The sequence below is a fragment of the Mustela nivalis genome (assembly GCF_964662115.1).
Source record: "Mustela nivalis genome assembly, chromosome: 4".
NCBI classification, from domain to species: Eukaryota; Metazoa; Chordata; class Mammalia; order Carnivora; family Mustelidae; genus Mustela; species Mustela nivalis.
This window is the reverse complement of record NC_139023.1, coordinates 104,641,035-104,664,782: the sequence shown is the minus strand read 5'-3', so window position 1 is coordinate 104,664,782 and position 23,748 is coordinate 104,641,035. Positions and strand designations below refer to the sequence as shown.

Sequence of the window (23,748 nt, the reverse complement as noted above, 5' to 3'; positions counted from 1 at the left end):
TATGTTCTAGATGTCCAAATGACTGGCTCATTTAATGAGTCACAGCAGATAACCCTAAGTTCCTCCTTAGGAATTTCCTTTTAGAACATCCTTAGGGGGACGCCTAGGTGGCTCAGTTGGTTGGACAACTGCCTTCGGCTCAGGTCATGATCCCGGAGTCCCGGGATCAAGTCCCACATCGGGCTCCCAGCTCCACGGGGAGTCTGCTGCTCTCTCTGACCTTCTCCTCGCTCATGTTCTCTCTCACTGTCTCTCTCTCAAATAAATAAATAAAATCTTTAAAAAAAAAAAAAAAAGAACATCCTTAGGAATGTCCTTTCAAACGAACTGATGTTCATAGTGTGAAGATACAACTGGACTTAAAGTACATAACTGAACAACTATGACAGAGAATCTGGGGTGCAAAAACTGATAATATCATTCAAATGGCAAATTAAATTAGACTTTAAAGTTCTACTCCATTAAATGAGAATAAATGTTTCACGTTCTCATAGTCTATTTACCAGAAAGTTAATGTCTGACTTGCAAGCATTTACATTCAGAAGCTTATCTTTATTACCAGATGGCCTTCAAGTTTTAAAAATCGAATTTTAGGGGCACCTGGGTGACTCAGTCATTAAGCATCTGATCATGATCTCAGGGTCCTAGAATAGAGCCCAGTGTCGGGGTCCCTGCTCAGCACAGAGTCTGCTTCTCCCTCTCCCACTCCCCCTGCTTCTGTTCCCTCTCTTGCTATGTCTCCCTCTGTCAAACAAATAAATAAAATCTTTATATATATATATATATAAATCAAACTTTAGTTTTTAGAAAAAGTACTCAAATTGTTAAAAAGGTAAATAATAAAGATAAGAAGGAATGAAATTCTGTATGTTTTATCCTCTCAGTGTGTTACTCTGTGTTTCCCAATGGAAAATGCAAATAGATTCAAAAGCCTTTATGGCTTCGTAAAGGATGATGTATAAATAATTATATAAATTTAGAAGTTATTTCCAGACGACTGAAAGTTCAAGTGATAGGATTTGATAAGATCGCTATGATTAAAAATTAAGTAAAGAGAAGGATAAAAACTGACGAATGAGATCCAGAGTCAAGATGGCGGAGGAGTAGCGGACTGAGATGACATCAGGTCACAGGGGTTCCACTAGATAATTATCAAACCATTCCGAACACCAACAAACCCAACAGGGAATTGAAGAGAAGAAGAGCAGCAATTCTAGAAACACAAAATTGACCACATTCTGAAAGGTAGGACGTGCAGAGTAGTAAATCTGAAGCGACAGAAAGACAGAATGCAGTGGGAGGGGCTGGCTCCCGGCAAGTGGTGGAGCAACAGAGCACAAAATCCAAACTTTTATTAGTCAGCTCCACTGAGGGACCTCACTCTAGAGAAAGAGCAGGGGTGGAGCCCTCACAGAGACAGTGTGGTCTCAGGTCCCGTGGGGTCACAGAAGGATTGGGAGCATCTGAGTGTAGCAGAGCTTGCAGGTCTTAGAGTGGGGAAGCCAGCTCAGAGATGGAGCCGAGGAGTGAGCTCTAAAGCATGAATGGGTCAACCAGAAAATTAAAGAAGAACTGAAAAAATTCATGGAAACAAATGATAATGAAAACACAACGGTTCAAAATCTGTGTGACACAGCAAAGGCAATCCTGAGAGGAAAATGCATAGCAATACAAGCCTTTCTCAAGAAACAAGAAAGGTCTCAAGTATACAGCCTAACCCTACACCTAAACAAGCTAGAGAAAGAACAACAAAGAAAGCCTAAACCCAGCAGGAGAAGAGAAGTCAGAGAAAAAGAAACAAACACAGCAGAAGTCAGAGAAATAGAAACAAACAAACAAATTTAAAAAAAAAAAAAAACAGGAAAAAAATCAAAGAAACTAGGAGCTGGTTCTTTGAAAGAATTAATAAGATTGGTAACCCCCTGTCCAGACTTATCAAAAAGAAAAGAGAAAGGACCAAATTAACAAAATCATGAATGAAAGAGAAGAGATCACAACCAACACCAAAGAAATACAATTATAAGAACATATTATGAACAGCTATACGCCAGCAAATTTGACAATCTGGAAGAAATGGATGCATTCCTAGACATATAAATTACCACAACTGAACCAGGAAGAAACAGAAAACCTGAACAGACCCATAGCCAGTAAGGAGACTGAAACAGTCATCAAAAATTGGAAGGGGAGGTGAACCATGAGAGACTAAACAATCTCTCTGAAAAACAATCCGAGGGTTTTGAAGGGGCAGGGGGTGGGAGGTCGGGGTACCAGGTGGTGGGTATTATAGAGGGCATGGATTGCATGGAGCACTGGGTGTGGTGCAAAAATAATGAATACTGTTATGCTGAAAATAATAAATAAATAAATAAATAAATATCTCCAAACAAACAAGAGCCCAGGGCCAGACGGCTTCCTACGGTAATTCTACCAAACATTTAAAGAAGAATTTATACCTATTCTCCTGAAACTATTCCAAAAAAATAGAAATGGAAGGAAAACTTCCAAACTCATTTTATGAAGCCAGCATTACCTTGATCCCAAAACCAAACAAACACCCCCTCAAAAAAGAGAATTATTTATTATTAATTTATTAATTATTATTTATTATTTATTGGAATTTCCAATATCCTTGATGAACACAGATGTGAAAATTCTCACCAAAATACTAGCCAATAGGATCCAACAGTACATTAAAAGGATTATTCACCATGACCAAGTGGGATTTATTCCAGGGCTGCTAGGTTGATTCAACATCCGCAAATCAATTAATGTGATGCAATATATTAATAAAAGAAAGAACAAGAACCATAGGATTCTCTCAATAGATGCTGAAAAAGCATTTGACAAAGTACAGCATCCTTTCTTGATCAAAATTCTTCAAAGTGTAGGGATAGAGTGTAGGGATAGTACATACCTCAATATCATCAAAGCCATCTATGAAAAACCCACACCAAATAACTTTCTCAATGGAGAAAAACTGAGAGCTTTTCTGCTAAGGTCAGGAACACAGCAGGGATGTCCATTATCACCACTGCTATTCAACACAGTACTAGAAGTCCTAGCCTCAGCAATGAGACAACAGAAAGAAATTCAAGGTGTCCAAATCAGCAAAGAATAAGTCAAACTATCACTTGTTACACATGATATGATACTTTGTAGAAAACCCAAAAGACTCCACTCCAAATCTGCTAGAACTTGTACAAAAATTCAGTAAAGTGTCAGGATATAAAATCAATGCACAGAAATCAGTTTCATTTCTATACACCAACAACAAGACCGAAGAAAGAGAAATTAAAGAGTTGATCCCATTTACAATTGCACCTCAAACCATAAGATACCTAGGAATAAACCTAACCACAGATGCAAAGAATCTGTACTCAGAAAATTATAAAGTACTCATGAAAGAAATGGAGGAAGACACAAAGAAATGGAAAAATGTTCCATGCTCATGGATTGGAAGAACAAATATTGTGGAAAATGTCTATGCTACCCTAAAGCCATCTACATGTTTAATGCAATCCCTATCAAAATACCATCCTTTTTTTTTTTTTTTCAAAGAAATGGAACAAATAATCCTTAAATTTATATGGAACCAGAAAAGACCTCAAATAGCCAGAGGAATGTTGAGAAAGTAAGTCAAAGTTGGTGGCATCACAATTTCAGACTTCAAGCTCTATTACAAAGCTGCCATCATCAAGACAGCATGGTACTGACGCAAAAACAGACACATAGATCAATGGAACATAATAGAGAGCCCAGAAATAGACCCTCAACTCTATGGTCAACTAATCTTTGACAAAGCAGAAAAGAATGTCCAATGGAAAGAAGACAGCCTCTTCAACAAATGGTGCTGGGAAAACTGAACAACCACATGCAGAAAAATGAAACTGGACCATTTCCTTACACCACACACAAAAACAGACTCAAAATGGATGAAGGACCTCAATGTGAGAAAGGAATCCGTCCATATCCTTAAGGAGAACACAGGTAGCAACCTCTTCTACCTCAGCTGCAGCAACTTCTTCCTAGAAACATCACCAAAGGCAAAGGGAAGCAAGGGCAAAAATGAACTATTTCATCAAGATCAAAAGCTTTTGCACAGCAAAGGAAACAGTTGACAAAACCAAAAGACAACTTAGAGAATGGGAGAAGATATGTGCAAATGACATATCAGATAAAGGGCTAGTATCCAAAATCTATAAAGAACTTATGAAACTCAACATCCAAAGAACAAATAATCCAATCAAGAAATGAACAGAAGATATGAACAGACATTTTTGCAAAGAAGACATCCAGATGGCCAACAGACACATGAAAATGTGCTCCACATTACTTGGCATCAGGGAAATACAAATCAAAACCACAATGATGTATCACTTCACACCAGTCAAAATGACTCAAATTAACAAGTCAGGAAATGACAGATGCTGGCAAGGATGTGGAGATAGGTGAACCCTCCTACACTGTTGGCAGTAATGCAAGCTGGTGCAACCACTCTGGAAAACAGCATGGAGGTTCCTCAAAAAGTTGAAAATAGAACTACCCTATGACCCAGCAATTGCACTACTGGGTACTTACCCTAAAGATACAAATGCAGTGATCCGAAGGGGCACGTGCACCCAAATGTTTACAGTAGCAATGTCCACAATCGCCAAACTATGGAAAGAACCTAGATGTCCATCAACAGATGCATGGATAAAGAAGATGTGGGGTGTGTGTGTGTGTGTGTGTGTGTAGTCTTCTTTATTACATATATAGTGTATATAATATTCTTTATTATATATAGTGTATACACACACACACACACACACACACACACACACAAATGGAATATTATACATCCATCAAAAGAAATGAAATCTTGACATTTGCAACGACATGGAGAGAACTAGAGGGTATTACACTGAGCGATATAAGTCAATCAGAGAAAGACAATTATCATGTGACCTCCCTGATATGAGGAATTTGATAAGCTGAGTGGGGGGTCTGGGAGGTAGGGAAGGAAAAAATGAAACAAGATGGGATCTGGAGGGAGACAAACCATAAGAGACTCTTAATCTCACAAAACAAACTGAGGGTTGCTGGGGGAGGATCGGTATGGAGAGGATGGTTGGGTTATGGACATTGGGGAGGGTATGTACTATGGTGAGTGCTATGAAGGGTGCAAGCCTGGCAATTCTCAGACCTGTACCCCTGGGGCAAATAATACATTGTAAGTTAATAAAAAAGGAATTAACAAAACAAAATAAAAACAAACCAAAAAAATGACAATCAGGAGAAGAGAAATAATGTACTTATCACATGCATATAGCGCACCAGACACTGGTACACAGTTAACCTGTAACAAATTATTCCATTTGCATAAAAATGTATTAGCATAAATATTTCTGCTCATCATTTAACAGAAGAGCAAACAAAGGCCAGAGATGTGAACTGATTTTCCCTGTATCATAAGAATGAACATTTTACTGCTGAGATGTGAACACTGGCCCATGTAACTGCAAAACCCTTGCTTCCTCCTCCACATTTAGCTGCCCTGCAAGCAAAAGGAGATACAGAGAAAGCACCAGAAAAGTAGTAGCTAAAATGGCAGGAGAAGGTTAGTACAGCATCACAGACACTACCTAATGAGCAATTCCAAAACAGAGGGAATGGCTTCCAGTGAAAAATTTGCCTTTATATTCCTAGCTTTCAGTCAACAATAAGTACTCAAATATGTACTAAACTACAGGAACATCTCAAAAAAAATGAGAATGAGTGTTAAGAATATAGCGCACTGTTGGGGCTGCCTGGGTGGCTCAGTAGTTAAGCATCTGCCTTCGGCTCAGGTCATGATCCCAGAATCCTGGGATCAAGCCTGGCGTCAGGCTTCCTGCTCACCAAGAGGCCTGCTTCTCCCTCTCCCACTCCCACTGCTTATGTGCCTTTTCTCGCTGTCTCTCTCTCTATGTCAAATAAATAAAATCTTTAAAAAAAAAAAAGAAAAGGAAAAAGAAAGTAGTGTACTATCTAGAAAAATCACCCCAAAGGGAAATTTTAGATAAAGAGTACTGATTTTTTTTATACATGATTAAATACTTGAGGAAATGATGAAAAAGAGGAAGGTGCACATGAAGACTAGCTCACAGACGGAAATAATAGAGTAGCACAGAGTAAGGGTTAACCAGATGGGTCCATGGATCAGGATGTCTGGGTTTAAACCCTAACTTGGTATGTGTGTGACCTTGGTCAAGTTACTTAACTTCCCTGTACATCACTTTCCACATCGTTAACATGGAGATAATTACCATACTTATGTCACAAGGCTGTTACTGTAAGGAGTAAATGAGTTACTGTATGTGAAGCACTGAAGAAAATGTCTGACACAGAGTCTTCAGTATTAACTAGTCTTTCAAGAAGCTGCAGAGTGTAGGGAAGGAGTAAGGTTGGGAAATCTTGGGGAGAAGCAGAGTCAGGAAAAGAAGAATATGTTAGGGTAAAAAGGCCTCAAGCATGTTTGTGGACATGGAGAGAAGGAGAAATTCAGGAAAGGTCAATGGAAACAGGAAGAAGCTGTGGGAAAGATGAACACATTTGGAGGAACTGGCCTTAAGAAAAGATAAAGAATACAAGTCCTGATACAATGAAGAGGTGGAGAGCAGAAGAGGAAACAGAGCAGTTTTCAGGACTTAAACGAGGAGGTGAGATAGCAAAGGTCACAGATTCCAAAGAAAGACCTCCGTCTCACTAAAGGAAGCAAAGGTAAGAGTGGGAATTTTGCAGACTAATGAAAAGATTTTAGAAGAGAGATTCTTGAAAATTTCAAAAGATTCACTAGAGATGCGTAAAAGTAGAGTTAATACTGGTGAAGTGTGGGCTAAATTCAGAGAGGATTCAGGTATCAGCTTTTGGGACGTTTCCAACACAAAGACTAGAGCCAGGTAAAATGGCGCATGGGGCAAGAAGTGTTGAGCCGGATCCAGAGCAAATTCCACTGACAGCCCAGCCCTACCCAGAATTCTCCTTCACCACAGTCTAGGGGCATCACGTGCCCTTCACTAAACCAGCTTTTTCATAAACAGCAGTCGATCAAAATCAATGAAAATAATCTCTTATATCATTTTATTACTTATGTAGTTTTCAGTTTTAACTAATGGCTAATATAACCACGTACAGGAAAGTAACCCATTTCTATTTTATGAACTACTATGATTTTAAACAGCAAATAGCTTTGTGGTGAAATACAGCAGAGCTGTATCAACTGGACAGGACTGGAGGAGATAATGCTGAGTGAAATAAGTCAACTACAATATGGTTTCACTTACTTGTGGAGCATAAGGAATAACACGAAGGACACTGGGAGATGGAGAGGAGAAGTGAGCTGGGGGAAATCAGAGGGGTAGACAAACCATGAGAGATTGTGGACTCTGAGAAACAAACTGAGGGTTTTGGAGGGGAGGGGGCTTGGGGGGTTGAATGAACCTGGTGGTGGGTATTAAGGAGGGCACGTATTGCATGGAGCACTGGGGTGTGGTGCATAAACAATGAATCTTGGAACACTGAAAAAATAAGTAAATAGATAGATAAGTAAGGCCAAAAAAAAAAAAAAAAGGAAAGAAATACAGCAGACTGGACATATATACTTATCTGTAGCCCCTCCTAAAACTCCTTAAAATAAATAAATAAAGGAGTCATCATGTCACAGGACAAAAAGAATGGGAGATTGTATGACAACATGGAGATACTTATTTTAGAAAATGAAAAGTGGAGGATGTAGTCGAACTGACTTCCTATGAGAAAAAAAGTCAACAAGAAACAAAGTGATGTGGGGCTCAGAACTTCAGAGAAGTTTAGGAAATGAAGGCACCAAGTACCTCGAACAGGTGAAGCATGAAACTAAAAATAAGAGAATTCATTTTAAGTTTATTAAGGAGCAATCAGAACCCCAGCTCTTTGCTCCTAAGACAATGCAGCAAGGCAAACACCCCACATGACTCTCGGAGATTCACCCTTTGAGACTACTGAACCAGAGAGAATTTTACTTCAAGGACACAAGGCAAACTGAAGTCTGCAGTGAGATGCGGAGCTGAAGGCGGGGTATTAAGTCAAAACTGCACAGTGCCCCATTCCTTTCTGCTCCCACCCCACTTCCAACACAGGCAGCCAGGAAGGCTCACCACCCTTGCCACCTCCAGGTAAGAACAGAGAAAAACCAACCACCTGAGAGAAAAGACCAATGGACAAGCCCTTCACATATGGGCTTCCTGATTAGTTCTTTTTTTTTTTTTTCTATCTCATATTTTAAAAAGAATGCTTTCCACATTCAGTGTAATATTTCACTTGTTATGAAAGCACACAAAATCTGTCTGTTCTATCCCACTGATATGTACCTGTACTTAGAAGAGTGCCAAGAACATATCAGGTGCTCAATAAATGTTTGAGGAATGAATTATATGTATTTAACAGCTATTAGATTCTGATGGAGATCCAAGCAACTCAAAAATATTCTCTCCGTATTTGGAGAGTATCATTTCGTGTCAGTTGTTGACAAAGGAAGTGTCCCTAACATCGCCACATTTTACAGCTGAATTCCACTTCCCTGCACCTCGGTTTTAAAGATAAAAGGTACAACAGTTAACTTCTAAAAATAGCTGATATTAATGTTTCTTCTATTAGGAAAAAAAGTGATGCCTATCACTTTATATTTACTGACACTTATTCCTAAAGAAAAGCACAAAAGGTTTCCTTTAGAGAAAGACTGATTACAGACTACAGGAGAAATAAGCCAGATGGTCCCCCTAGTGACCTAGAAAACTACCACTCTCTGGAGTACCACCCCTGCCTAAGCAATCAGCACCTAATAAAAATCCAGTCCTTCTAAAGCTGTAGATTCACGCGGACAAGACCCATTTGGTTGCATAGATACTGAAATGACTCCTCTACAGGGTTGTACAATCGTCAGAGAGGGAGAAGAACAAAGCAAGTGTCACAAGCTGAGCTGTGAAACACTACCTCGGAGCAGTAACTGAGTAACTGTGCTCCCCTTCTTCCCTCGTAACAGCTTTCTTTTATTCCCCTGTGACTCCCAGGTTGTCCTGGAAATACGCATGCTCCGGCATACAGGCACCTGTGAGCCTGTGCACATGCGTGCGTGCACACACACGTGCGCGCGTGCACACCTCCCCCCCTCTCCCCACACACACACTCCTGTGAGTCCCATGGATTGTGCATCTACAGGGTCTGGAACAAGGCTATTAAGGAAGTCTCACTAATTTGTCTAAGTATGTAAAAGTTATAATCAAACTAAAGAACTGTTGAATAAAATCTCTCCTATCCTCTTAAAAGGTCATAGATACCCTTCCATGGCAATACATTTTTTTTAAATGTGTAAAGCTATGGTTTTTATATGACTGAACACAAACAAAATACCAAAGGCAACTAAAGTTAAGTATTATTGCATATCTGAATATTCAATGATGGACCAGAATTGTTTGGAGTGAATACCAGTAAAGATATCCCTAAATCTCGGATTTTAATTATTCTGTAATTCTTTTGTTCTTCATATAGTCCAGCAAAATCAAAAATCAACTGCTATTATCATCTAGACTGTCAGATAATATGCATTCTATTAATAGAATGTCAAATTAGACTACTTTTCTTAACTTGCTCTTAGTTTCTATTATTTTCAATTTGAAAAAACTTGACTGTTTTGAAGCAGGAGCAACAAGAATCATCAACAAAATTCTTAAGGCAATACTTGAACATAGACATGAACCATGAATCTTCTATATCCTATTCAATTCTCACAATGGAGCATCCAGGTTAATCATTTTTATTATATAAAATATTAGAGAGTATTTTAATTTTATTATTGAAATCACTATCATTTATATTACACTATCTACTGTCTATTAAAGCAATATCTAAAACTTTACGGCATTTCTTAAATTCTACTTCTTTCAATTTTTTTTAATGCAATACAAAGAGCAAACCAAAAATAATGATACATTACTCAGTTTAAGTCTCTCTCCATTTAATACTATGCCTTCAACCAAAAGAGCCAGAAAGTAGACCCCATAACAAATTAGTGTCAGGGCTATTAGTACGGTTCATTTCAAGGCCTGGTGCATGGTTGTCATCCTGGAACACATCTTCTCTGCCTTCAGCTGGACTTCCCATTCCTAGAAGTGTATTTTCAGAATCCTAGCTTCATTACACTCTCTCACTAGATCTATAGCCTATTACTGTTTATAATTTCACAGTTGATTCTTTTTTTTTTTTTAAGATTTATTGACTGATTTATTTAGAGGGACAGAGACCACAAACAGGGTGGGGACGGACAAAGGGAAAGGGAGAATCTTAAGCAGACTCCACGCTGAACACAGAGCCTAACACGGGGATCCATCTCAGGACCCTAAGGATCATGACCTGAGCAGAAATCAAGAGTCATATGCTTAACTGACTGAGCCACCCTATCGCCCTCCACAGTCATTTCTATTCAATATTGACAGAATTGTGCCATTCATCTCCAGCGTCGATGTCAGGAAATCCAAAGCCATTTATTTAGCTTCTAGCGCCCTTGTATGTATATAGCCCATTTGGTTAGTCTCGAAGATTTTAGAACGTTCTTTTCTGAGATAGCTGCATGGCTGGCTCTTCTTTCTCATTATCTAATTCTCTGCTGATCTCTGTAGGGATCTTTCTTGATCAAGGAAGTTCCCACATACCACTCCCACATCACCATTTTCTTTAAAGAGTCCATTTATTTATTTTCAGAGAGAGAGAAAGACAGAGAGAGTGTGAGCCTGAGTAGAAGGAGAGGCAGAGGACAGAAAGAGAAGCAGACCCCCCATTGAGCAGGGAGCCCAATATGGGGCTCAATCCCAAGACCCCGGGACCGTGACCCAAGCCAAAGGCAGACACTTAACTGACAAGCCACCCAGGGACCCCCTCCATCACCTTATTTTATTTAAATCAAAGTACATCTTGTTATGTGGTATTTTCTAGTTTTACTCTTTTCTATATTGTCCATTAAATAAACTTTAATTTTACAAGAACTCATGTGCTTCTGACTCCCCAGTGCCTAGGACAGTGAGCAGGTCCTCAATAAATGGTTATTGGGTAAATGAATAAAAGCCTGTGTACTAGCTTTACTTCCAGAAGTAGAGTAAGAATAACTTTTCAACTGATATTTCTAAATTACATGAAACAGGATCATGTGTAGGATCCCATTCTTGTCATGGTGTTTATATTTACTACAAACATGTCTTCTGGCAATAGTAAATTATAAATTAGGAGGAGTCCAAAAACTTTAAAACTAAAATCGAACTTTTTAACAGTTCAATTTGTCTTCAGAAAGCAAAAGTCTTGGGCCAAATTATCTCCTTTCCTTACAAAAAATTCATAGTTATTAGGTTAAGAGTTAATGTCATCATCTTGATTCCAGTAGAGCAATGACCTAAAGAAGATAATCAGGCAAGGTAGGCAAGCATGTAGGCTTCAGTATCAGATAACTTTGGTCCTGATCCAAGCTTTGCCATGTAGGAGCTACCTGTCCCTGGGTTTGTTATTTAACCTCTTTAAGCTACAGTCTCCGAATTATGACAGTACTTATCTCCTAGGCTATGATGAGGGTCCAAGCAGATCATTCATTTAAAATTCCAGGCAGAGTCCCTGAGCATTAATAAATGTTATCTATAATTATTGCAAGAAATTATCTATTTGAACATTTTCACATTCTTTGCAAAATCTTGGCTGAAAGTATCATTCATTATATTGCAAGAAATAATTTCTTCTCTTAGCTCAGTGCTAATACAAAAATGCCTCTTCAACCACACTTGAGATTTTCCTTAATCAGGTGGGGCAAAATATATGACTGATGTTTTCTTTCCAGAAGGAAACTCAGGTCATTTGCCATAATAACCTGTTCCAGATACCTTTTTTTTCTACTTTTTATTTTTTCTTAGCTGGCTTTCCTTGATTTTGTTTTCACTATTTCTTTATTATGTTGTGTTTAACTTTGTATTTTATGGCTCTACTATTTACCAACTTAGTGACCCTCCAGAACTTTTTCAACATCTGAACTTCCATTTCCCTGGTCTGTCAAATGAGAACTGTTGTGAGCACCAATGATACTGTCACCTAACACCCTTTTCAATATCTGCTCCTCTACTCCATCCATATGCCCTGCACCCGTACAAGGGTCCAACCCTCTAGATTAGTCTAGAAGTGCACATCTAATTCAAGCCTGACCAAGGAGACACTTGCCAGGAATTTTGGACTTAGGACTGAAAGAGTCTGGTCAGTTTCCTTCTAGTGACTGAAACTGCAAGACATAAACCTCAGGGGTTGCAAGTGGCTATTTCCCACATATGGAAGGAGCCAGTGCACAGAGAAAGAAGAAATTACTGTAAGCTATAGGGAAGAGGAAGACAAGGAGTTCTAATGGTTCTAATGGCTTCTAAGTTCTTGCTCTTCCTAAAGCCTGGCTGTTCCATTAGACAGCCTACTATCTTTCCAATAAAGTCTCCTTTCTGCATACATAATTTGGGTTTGATATCCAGCATTTGAAACCAAAATAGTTCTAATATGTAGAAAATAAACTATTTTGAATAATTGTTATAAAAAACAAGAGGGGCACCCGGGTGCCTCAGTAGGTTAAGCGTCTGCCTTGGGCTCAAGTCATGATCCCAAGGACTGGGGATCAAGCCCCGAGTCGAGGCTCCTTGCTCAGTGGGGAGCTGCTTCTCCCTCTGCTGCTCTCCCCCTACTTGTACGTGCTCTCTATGTCAAATAAATAAATAAAACCTTTTTTTAAAATATTGAAAGTAAAAGTAAAATAAATAAAACAAGTGCCTAGCATAGTACCTGGCATATAATATTCACTCAAGAAATGATACCTACTGGGGCACCTGGGTAGCTCAGTGGGTTAAAGTCTCTGCCTTTGGCTCGGGTCATGATCCTAGGGTCCTGGGATCAAGCCCCACATCGGGCTCTCTGCTCAGCGGGGAGCCTGCTTCCCTTCCTCTCTCTCTACCTGCCTCTCTGCCTACTTGTGATCTCTGTTAAATAAACAAATAAAATCTTTAAAAAAAAGAAAGAAAAAAAGAAAGAAACGATACCTATTAACATTACTTAGAAGTTGGGGACTAGCTTTACTTTACAAATTCTAAATCAATTAATTAATGAACACAATTTTAATAGCTTATAAATCTTTTTCTTTTCTTGCAGTTTCAAAATTACTCAAAGGGATTCTTTGGTTTGGGATCTTGAAAGAATTGCAAATTAAGAGAAATGCTCTGATTAAGTTTGCTACATATCACTGTATAAATCTAAGTAACTCATACATATACTTAAATACTTATTAGAGAATAATAAAGTCTGAGATCCAGTAACCCTCCGTTTCTTACTTAACTCACTTGTTCAGGGTAAATATATGGAGGAAAATTAGAAAAAGAATACAGACTAACATTCCACAGATCCCTCATACACAAAAATAAGTCAGACACATTTAAGTGTGTAAAATACTGATTTGGCTACATTCACAGAAGTCTTCAGATTTTATAAAGGATGCAATATAGCAAAGAAAAAAATGGAATCACCCATACCTGTAGAGATACCACGCTGACGTTATCAAAATGGATATGTCCATTAGGTTCTGTGACAGCTGGATTTGCATAGCACGTCACACCATTGATGGCAGGTAATGTTTTAGGTTGATGAGTTTTCTCATGAGAAGGACCAAAGTCATCATTTCTAAAGTGAGTGTGATCATTCTACATAAAAAAATTTAAAAAGCAAGAGGAGGTTATAAGAATAAAAAATGATGGCTCACACAAAGTAGAGAGTTTAGAGCTTTTTATTTGTAAGAGAAAATTCACACATCTATTCAATATATAATCTTTTTAGACTTACAAATATATCTTCATTTATTATGTTGTGCTTTCTCATGTTAGGCTATGTATGCCTTCTTATTCTGATGAACACAAATGAATACAGATTGTGCACATTTTTCTTGACATTAAATTATTGGTACTTATTCCAAATTCTACATTGTGAATTGTTTCTCTTATATTTATGAATATATTGACTCTTTTCTTTCTCCTCACATTCACAAGTCTAATAACTGAGCTGTTCACGTAATTATAAGAATAAAAGTCCTGAGGCACCAGGGTGGCTCCGTCAGTTAAGCAACTGACTCTTGATTTCAGGTCAAGCTAAGATCTCAGGATTGTGAGATGGAGAGAGCCCTGTGGCAGGCTCTGCGCTGGGCATTCTCTATCTTTCTGCCTCTCACTCTGCTCATGCTTTCTCTCTCTCTTCCTCAAAAAAATAAAATAAAATAAAATTCTTACCTTATTTGCCTATAAAGCTATATAAAGTAGCTTTAAGAGGTCAAAAAAACATTTTCAATAAAGTCTATTTACCTGACCATATGTCTTTAATAACATCTTAAGCACTCTTTCAAAAAAGAAAAGCAAGTAAAATCCACCAAACACAGCAACTGCCTTCTCAACATAGTTGTCACTTTTGGGATTGAATCCAAATGCCTGAGAGAGGGGGAAAAAAAAATCAGGTAAAACAAGTAATTTAACCTGATTTCTGGAAAACAATACATCTTTCAGTATACAATTTTCATCAAAGTTCTAAGCCCATCTTCAGATCAGGTAATATGGGGAATTTAACCACGAAAATCACAAAACAAAAATTCTGAAACTTAAGTAACCAAACTGTAAGAGATCATACAGGAGTCTTATAACCAGAAGAAGTTCTATTACTAAAACCCCCCGAGTATCTTAGTTTCCTGACTCTAAGATAGTTTGCTACCTTCAACAATATTTACCTTGGAAGAGAAAGCTTTTCATAGTAAAGGAGAAGCACTGATTCCCACCTTTATAGATAATATTAGATATGAATAATAAAGAAAAATGAGATACTGATAATCCATTTTCTCTAAAAGTAATATACTTGTCCATTTTTTCCAGGTTCAAATTTTTAAAGCAAATATGACAAGCCATTTGGATTACTGTTTTCTCAAGAGAGATCCTTTTAAACCCAGAGGATCCTGGTTGGCCCTAAAGAGATAAAGAATTCAAGGGCTGGGCCCAAGAATGAAGAAGAAAAGATTTCTTTCACACCCACACAGACCCATGAGAATGAAATAATCTACTGTCTAAAGGACACAGGGAAAGAGCTAGGGTTTGAAATTATGAAGAGTCCAGGTTTTCCTACCAGACAAGACACACAAACTTAAATAAAAGCTACAATGAATGTCTGAGGACACTTTGTGGTATCTCATCAGTAAATCTGACATTGCAGGCTCTTCAAAAAATAAGTAAATAATAAAAGTATGTAGAAAAATTAAGTTTGCCAAATGCAAGACAAAATAAAATTTCAGGCCCTCAGAGATATCCCAGAGCCGTCTGGGCACGTCCTGGTGGCTGGCCTCCTAGAATATTAATTTTATCTCTGACACTGATATCCCCTGTAGCTTGAGACAAGCTTTTTCATCCACTGTGATTCAGCTTTCTCTTCTTCAACGCTATCAACCAGACCATAAAATGCTGTGAGAATTATGGAGCCTTAAAAATGTACAAAGTGCTAAAACATCTAAAAGGAACAATTATTCACAGAAACAAACAGCCAAGATCCTTACCTCTGGAATAAGCTGGAAAATGGCATTTGAAAATAGAGTCCCAATAGCCAGACCCACGAAAAAGGTCAAAACCTTAGGGAAGTAAGATTTCTTTAGCAGTGGAGTCAAAATCAATCCGAGGAGAGATGCCAAATTAATAACTGTCACTGACAGGAATCCATATCCCCAAACTGTAGATCAGAAGTAAAGAACAGAAATTAATCAGAGCAATGAAGCCAAATGAAGTCTTACTGTACAAGAAGCCTGAAACAACTTTTTCTTTGAAAGCTTGAAACAGATCTTCTTTAAAATAACAAGATCTTCTCCACAAAATTTATGCAGAGAACTGTGAACATAAATGCAGAATAATAAATACTAATAGTAATACTGCTGATACTGTCATCAGCCCTAAACTACTCAAAGGCTCAAAGAATTTTCTAGCTTGCAAGAAATGTGGAAGACATCTGGAATGGTGACAAACCACCTAAACCCCAGAGGCTCCAAGTCACCTACTTTCATCTGTAGCTCAAAGCCTCGTTTAAAACTCAGCCTTTCAGAGGAATACAGAGACGGTGTGAGTTTCAGGGGAAAAGTACAAAGTGATGGGTGGAGGGTAGGGGTGGAGATGGGTGGGTAGAAGTTAGCTTCAAGGTGACCAGAGTTGCTGACACTGCGCTTGTCATAATCACTGGTCTGCAGGATCCTGTGGAGTGCACTTCCTTGGGAAGGCAGCACCTCGGCCCTCCAGCTGGGGCCCCCAGGACTTGGACTCAGCCCCACGCGGTGAGCACTCAAGAGGGGAGCATGTGGGAACCAGGGAGTAGCTTGTGTTGACCAACTGTCCCAGATCGGGCAAAAATGGCTGTGCAATGAGGACTCTGATGACAGAAGGAGGTGGCGAGTCTTTTGACTCTCTGTCCCGTAAGGTCTGGTACCCAATAGGTGCATAATATTGCTTCCAATGAAATGCATGAATGTTATCCTAAGCTCTACAGTGAGTGGTGTGTGTGACCTCCATTTCCCCAATCATCCTGGGTGGCGGGGGGCGGGGTGTTGATTTAAGGACACAATGGGAGTGCAAGCGAAGCATACCCAGGACATCTGCGGTCAGCAGTGCAGGCCCCGGAACCACGCAACATGGCTTTACCTCCGCCCCACCCGCTGTGCACGAAGGACAGCGTGAAAGATGAGGAAGCTGCCTCTGCTCTCTCGCTTCTTAAAAATGCCCAGAAAACATTTTTAAATGTTAGGTCCCTTTCCTTATGACTCTCGGTGGAGTACCGTAGCAATACCTAATGCTAACGAGTATTTGCCACTGCCAGATACATGCTAAGAAACTGACATGGAGGGACACCTGGGTGGCTCCATCGGTTAGGCAGCTGCCTTCTGCTCTGGTCACGATGCCGGGGTCCTGGGATGGAGCCCCGCATTGGGCTCCCTGCTCAGTGGGGAGTCGGCTTCTCTCTCTCCCTCTCCCTGCTGCTCCCCCCTACTTGTGCTCTCTCTCACGCTCTCTGTCAAATAAATAAAATCTTGAAAGGGAGAGAGAGAGAGAGAAAGAGAGAAAGAAAGAAAGAAGGAAGGAAGGAAGGAAGGAAGGAAGGAAGGAAGGAAGGAAGGAAGGAAGGAAGGAAACTGACATGTATTCATGAATTTGATCCTCACAAAACTCTGTGAGGTAAGGACTACTATCTCCTTCCCCATACAGTTGAGGAAACCAAAGCATACAGAGCTCCAGTGAGATGCCCAAGCCATGCAGACAGAAAGCTGGATTTTGAACCCAGGCAGTCTGGCTCTAAAGCTGACAAATCTGAGCAATATGCTTCATTCCTCCCATAGAGATATTCTAGTTTTAAAAAAAAAAAAAAAAAAAAACCCAGGGACTCAGCGAAACTGCAGATATTTTATATTGTGCTTCGTGAATATAAGGTTGCTCACCATTATTCCAGTTCAAGTGACTCTATCTACAAATAAACAACCTTAGCAAATGCTTATGGAGCCACACAGATAGACATAACCATGGTTCCTGCCAACGAGGAGCCTAGATCTTCTACATGGGGAATTGGGAAATGTGTAGGCACACACGCACACAAGGCAATACAGGTTGTCTATGCTGCATACCAAATAAAATGAACAGAGAGTAAACATTCCTATTTCCATGACAATCATCACAGCACTGACCACGACTTTATCTTCCCCAGATGCTTTCCTATCAGTTCCAGACCCCTGACCAGGCCCTGCAAAGTCATCTCAGTAGAACTAGGAAGGTCCACCTCGTTCCTGGTTACTACCTTATCACCTCAAACAATACTATCTACTCCCCTCAGACTCTCCCCTTAGAGAAAACTCGCAATCCCACCTCTCCCTTCATGGAATAGCGATGTGTACTTTCCTTTAACACAATAGCCTTCTGTCCCTTCACTAGCCTACATGCACTCATTCATTCAACAAATATTTATAATCTCAGACAGGATACGTAATGCTGAAAATGAAATTAAAACACAAAGAAGTTTCTCAGTACCAGACTGAGTCAAAATCACATACACTTATGAAACACATTGCCTTCCCCTTAGAAATCTGGAACCTCCACAGATAGCAGAGACGTTACAATCAATTTCAACATCTCATCCACACCAGTGAATTTCATAGATGACTGACGACCAAATCCTATCAGTTTTGCTCGAGACATAGCTCATCCAGCTTCTCTGTCCTCCTTGCCAATGCCTTGAGTTCGGGCCCTCATCAGCGCTCACTCCCTCTTCTGACACATTATGACAGTCTTCTCCCCCTACAGGACCTGGCCACCAACCAGACTCACTATCCTAAAACACAACTTGGATCATCTCATGTCCCTATTTGAGACTGCTGTTCATAAACAGACTCCCACACTTTTCCAGTGTTATTTACACACTTCTCAACATGGCCTTTATGCTAACACAATGCTTTCCAAGTACAGAATTATCTTTACTTGTGATTCTTTATCTGAAAACATCTTTCTATCTTCCTTGCCTGAGAAACTCACGGGGTTTCTCTAAGTAGACTCCAAGACATCTTCTCTAGAGCTTTCCCAGCTCCTCCAGGCAGCTGTCCCTCACTCCTCAGGCTTCCCATGGCTCTTTGGTTAAAGGTAATTGGACCACATACCATGTTTATAAAATCCTTATATCATGACTCCTCTGAATTAATTTTACTTTGGTTTTTCTTGTCTTTGAAGGAACTCAGGATTGGCTCTATATTAAGTGAACAGTTACCTCAAGAATCCAGTGCCTTTCCTTACTTAAAAAATAATTTATTTGTGGGAAAAGAAGAGGCTTACATAGGGAACAGGAAATGGAGTGAACCTATGAACACATGTCTAAGAGGAGGGAAGACATAGTGTTCCGTCTCTGTGCCAGGCACTATTCCAGATATTTTCATATCTTAACTCATTTAATACCCCCAACGATTCTAGGAGGAACGTACTATAATTATCTCCATTTGACAGATGAAGACAACTGAGGCACAGAGATATTGAATAAATTACTCAACACAGCTGCACACAACTGCACATTTTAAAATAAAACAAAAGCGTACACCAAATAAAGGCAATGTAGTGTCAAATTAAACATCTTAGATTAGTAATGGTGAGTACTTCACCAGGTTCTCTAATTCTCCAGAAATTTTTCTGTCTCTTCTCCTAACCTGTCCCACCCACTCCAGCCCCATTTCAGTTCCTAAGATAATGTGTACCCTAAGAGGAATTTCTGTCCTTATTGGGTCTCTGTCCAAATATTTGGTGCCTGTCTAATCTTGTAACTTAGAACTATTGATTTTCCATTTTATGACTTTGAAGTGTTGACCATGGAGTGCTCTCACTTCCTGCTTCCTAATTCTCTGATCCTACCCTCCTGATTCCTAAGTTAAAGGAAACCTGGAATTAAAGTTAAAAACATTTGTGAGTGTCAGTCACTTAGCTGCACGGAGTAGAGGACTTGCTTTTTCTGAAGCTTCATCTCCTACGTCCATAATTATGTACATGGTAGATATATTTTATTTAACAGACGTGTATATAAGGCCTAATTACATGCTATACTATATTCTACACACTTTACAAATATTAAGTTATTAATCGTTATAGTAACCTTATGATAAAGATACTGTTTCAGATAAGAAAGCAGAGGTATAAAGACATAGTCATGTGCCCAATATAGCTGGAAAATTATAGAGCTGGGATTTGGGCCCAGGTAGGCTGGCTTCAGAACCTATGCTTTTCATATGTTATACACTATTAAATATTGATACGTAAAACATTTTCTGAATTTACTTTTAAATATAAAATGCAAATCATATTAAACAAACTTGTAGAGATACAAACATATTCCTATTTAGTTGTAATCTAGAAAAATATTTTCTTAAACAATTAGTTGTGAAATTATTGTTAGTCATAAAATCGCTAACTCTATTAATAAAGTATGTCTGGGGCTTTCTGTTCTTCACGTTTGTAAATAAACTACAAAAGAGGATGTGGATCCTAAAGCTGAGACAGCTTCGGTTTTGAATCAGACTATATCATGTACAAGTTGTATATTCTTGAGCAAACGACCTGGAACTCTCTGGACTTAAGTTTCCTTGGTCGTAAAATGCAGACAGCAGTTCCTACACCATAGAGCTGTATGACGGTAAAATGAGTTAACATAGGTCAAGTATCTGGAACAGTATCCACCATGTAGTGAGTACTACATAAGTTGGCTATTATCAGTATTTTCATCATTGTTGTAAGAGAGAGATCAAAGTATTCATATATACACAAAGGAATCCAAAAGTCAGTAGACTAAGAACTTCCTTTGTTGAGGTGTCCCTTTTCTTCTCCACCATTTCTCTCTTTTATAGTCCTTTATACTCAGGTCAGATGTGCTCACTCAGACCAGTGGCTTCACAGGCCATCACTAAGGCCACCAATCTCTAGCCTTGACCCGTGCTCTGGGCACTAAATACATGCATGTCACTACCTACTGAACATCCCTCTTTGTGGGTCTATGTCAATGTCTCAAACTGACCGTGTGAAAAATTACACCTGATCCTCACCCCTTGCTTCCCCCAGAGGAAACTTCTTCCAGTCTTCTCCATCCTGTGAAACAGCACAACCATCTCTCCAGTTTCAGTGGCTCAAACCTAGATTCATTCTTCCCAACCTCCACATTCAGTTAGAGGCAAACCGTTCTAGCACAGTTTCCAAAATCCATCCTGGATCCGATCACTTCTCTCTTTCCCTCACCCACCTTAGTCGAAGTCCCATCATCTGAGCACCAACCCCTGGGAATTGCCTCCTGACTAATTTCCTTGTTTCTCCTCTTACCCTACTATAATCAATTCTTCAAACTGCAGGTAGAATCATCTCTTACAAATCCAAACAAAATCATGTGATTCCCCCATTTAGAACCCTACAGTGTCTTCATACCACATTCAGAACGAAGTCCAGTCAACTTACTGTACCCTACTAGGCCCCAGAAATCATTTCCTTCTATTCTCCCTCCTGCTTACCATGTTCCAGATGCACACACTTTCTAGCTATTCCTTAAAGACACAAAGCTCATTCCCAAACTTATGCTGACCATTCCCTTGACCAAGAATGTTCTTTTCCCAGAGAAGATCTCGCCTTGGTCCTCTCCCTCCCCTCAGTCAGGACTCTGCTCGAAAAAAATCTCATCAGAAAGGCCTCCTGTCAAAAACCACATTTGCCCGCTATTTCCTTCTATTCCTTGCCTACTTTATTTTAGCAGTTATCACCCTGAAATTATATTATTTAGTTGGTTGTTTTATAAACATTTATTATTTTTCTTCTCCATTATACTCTAAGTCCTAAAAGGGCAGGGAATTTTTCTTGTTGACTACTGAATCCCCAATGCCCAGAACAGTGCTTGGCATGTCATTCAATAAACACCTACTGAATGAATAATGTACAGAAAAATGAGAACTAAAATGCCCATGTGGGTCAGGTTAACAATTTGAGGACACCAAGAAACTGCACATAGATGGCAAATAAATGATTTATTTCATTTGCGAAAGAGTTCTTTTATTTTTAAGGTTTTATTTATTTATTTGACAGAGAACCACAAGTAGGTAGAGAGGCAGGCAGAGAGAGAGGAAGGGAAGCAGGCTCCCTGCCGAGCACAGAGCCCAATGCGGGGCTCGATTCTAGGACCGTGCGCTCATGACCTGAGCCAAAGGCAAAGGCTTTAACCCACTGAGCCACCCAGGCGCCCCTGCAAAAGAATTCTTAAAAAAAAAAAAAGAATTCTTCTACGTGTTTAAGTGTGTCAACCATATAGTAAGCACACACTTGTTTTCTTATGTTTTAAAATTTCTTTGCAGCAGGTTATTCCTTTGAAATACATCTATCCCAACACTGTAAGAGGCACCTAAAATAGTCACTGGCTTTTTCTTTCATTTACAAAAATTAAAGCAGTAATAACTCAGTACCTTAATATTTAATCTAGAACCATGCTATTCCCTATCCCTTTACTGAAAATTACAGATAAATTGAGAAGCTTTTAAATAATATGATAAGCACAGGTAATGGGAATTGATCAGTTATGAGCCAAATAGTTAATGTCAATTAAACATGAGCACTATAAAGCATGTTTTATTTAAAATCAGGAATTGAGGGGCATGTGGGTGGCTCAGTCAGTTAAGTGTCTGACTCTTGACTTTGGTTCAGCATTGTGAGATCAAGCCCCACATCGTCTCTGGGCTGAGCATGGAGCCTGCTTAAGATTCTCTCTCCCTCCCCTCCAGTCCCTTCCCCATCCCATGCACTCTCTCTCTCTCTCTCTAAATATAAATAAGTAAATAAATAAATAGGTAAATAAATAATAAAATAAAGTCAAATATTGCATTTTACAAAATTTTTAAGCAGTACCAAGTATAATTTTGACTCCACAAATAGAAGAGCCCAGTTCATGAAGTTTAAACGAGTTCTAATTATTCTTACTCTAAATACTTTCAGAATATAAGTATTTTACCAAGGACCTTCACGCAGATTAATTAAAAGCAATAAAGCAAAGAAAGAAGTTAATTCAATTTCAGACCAGCCTATAGACTTCTCAGACAAACAGGAGAAAAAACTTCCAACATACCTTCTGAAATATTTGGTTTGGTTTTGTGTTTGGGCCGATCCTCACAAGGATGAAAGTTCAATTGCTGTAAGACTGCTGGACAGATGACAGAGAAGTTAGAGCTGCTTATCTGAGTAGCGTTTGAAAAGCCATGAAGGGAAAAGATCTCTTCAGCTGACAGACACTGAAACAGGATAAACAAAGTAAACATGTATGTGTTAACATAGTAAAAGCATGTCAGCAAACAAACTTTAAAGAGACAGAGAATATTTTATTTAGACCCACAGCACTAACTCTATACCCTAAAATTTTAAAACAGTCCTTACTTCTATAAACCTAGAAACAAGAAAAAATACAAAAAAAAAAAAAAAAAAAAAAAAAAGAAAAGAAAAGAAAGAAAGAAAAAACCCAAAAAACAAAAGGTCCTTCTTGACCAATAGTCTACCTATGGCTCCCAAAAAGGTAAGAACTGGGTTGAAAGTTCCCAAGCACTTTAAAAACATTAAAAGTTGACCAATAGCTTTCAAATCAAAAGCTTTAAAGAAGATTCTATATTCTCAATCTCTCCTCTCTGTCTTTGGACTGGATCTTTTGTGTAGTCTACTGGAGTAACTCTCTGCAACATTTCTTGTAGACAAACACCTGGCTCCCTTATACCTTCTTAATTAAGAATTCATCCATGCTTCTAGACAGCAACAATTCCAACTTAAAATACTTTTTAAAAAAGTATGTCTTTAGCACATACAGTTACTTGCTAAAATATGTATTGTTCTCAATGACAGTGGGTAGCTTTTCTCCTTATACAAGGTTTTGAAAATAGTACTAGGCTGCTTAGAAATTCATTAACAATTAATAAAATTTTTAGGCCAAAAATTTTATGAAAATCACTTTTTAAAGGTATCATTTTATTCTTGGGCATATTTTAACTATGAACAACATATCATCCATACACTTACATTATGAGAATATAAAAGAAATTAAATGTGTTACAGTGGTTAATAATCATTTTAAGAGTTACAGACTGTGAAAAATATCCAT

At 38.8% G+C, this 23,748-nt stretch overlaps 1 protein-coding gene across 3 annotated transcripts in view; it reads right to left on the bottom strand.

Moving 5' to 3' along the window:
- The window catches only part of SLC39A8 (solute carrier family 39 member 8), an 81,037-nt gene that overhangs the window by 31,976 nt on the left and 25,313 nt on the right, over positions 1 to 23,748 (bottom strand). For all 3 annotated transcript variants that reach the window (XM_082726791.1, XM_082726789.1, XM_082726790.1), the window contains exons 3-6: positions 22,732 to 22,894; positions 15,638 to 15,807; positions 14,409 to 14,531; positions 13,590 to 13,757 (exon numbers count right to left, since the gene is read on the bottom strand). In XM_082726791.1, coding sequence (XP_082582917.1) covers positions 13,590 to 13,757; positions 14,409 to 14,531; positions 15,638 to 15,807; positions 22,732 to 22,894 — 624 coding nt within the window. The remainder of the gene's footprint in view (positions 1 to 13,589; positions 13,758 to 14,408; positions 14,532 to 15,637; positions 15,808 to 22,731; positions 22,895 to 23,748) is intronic.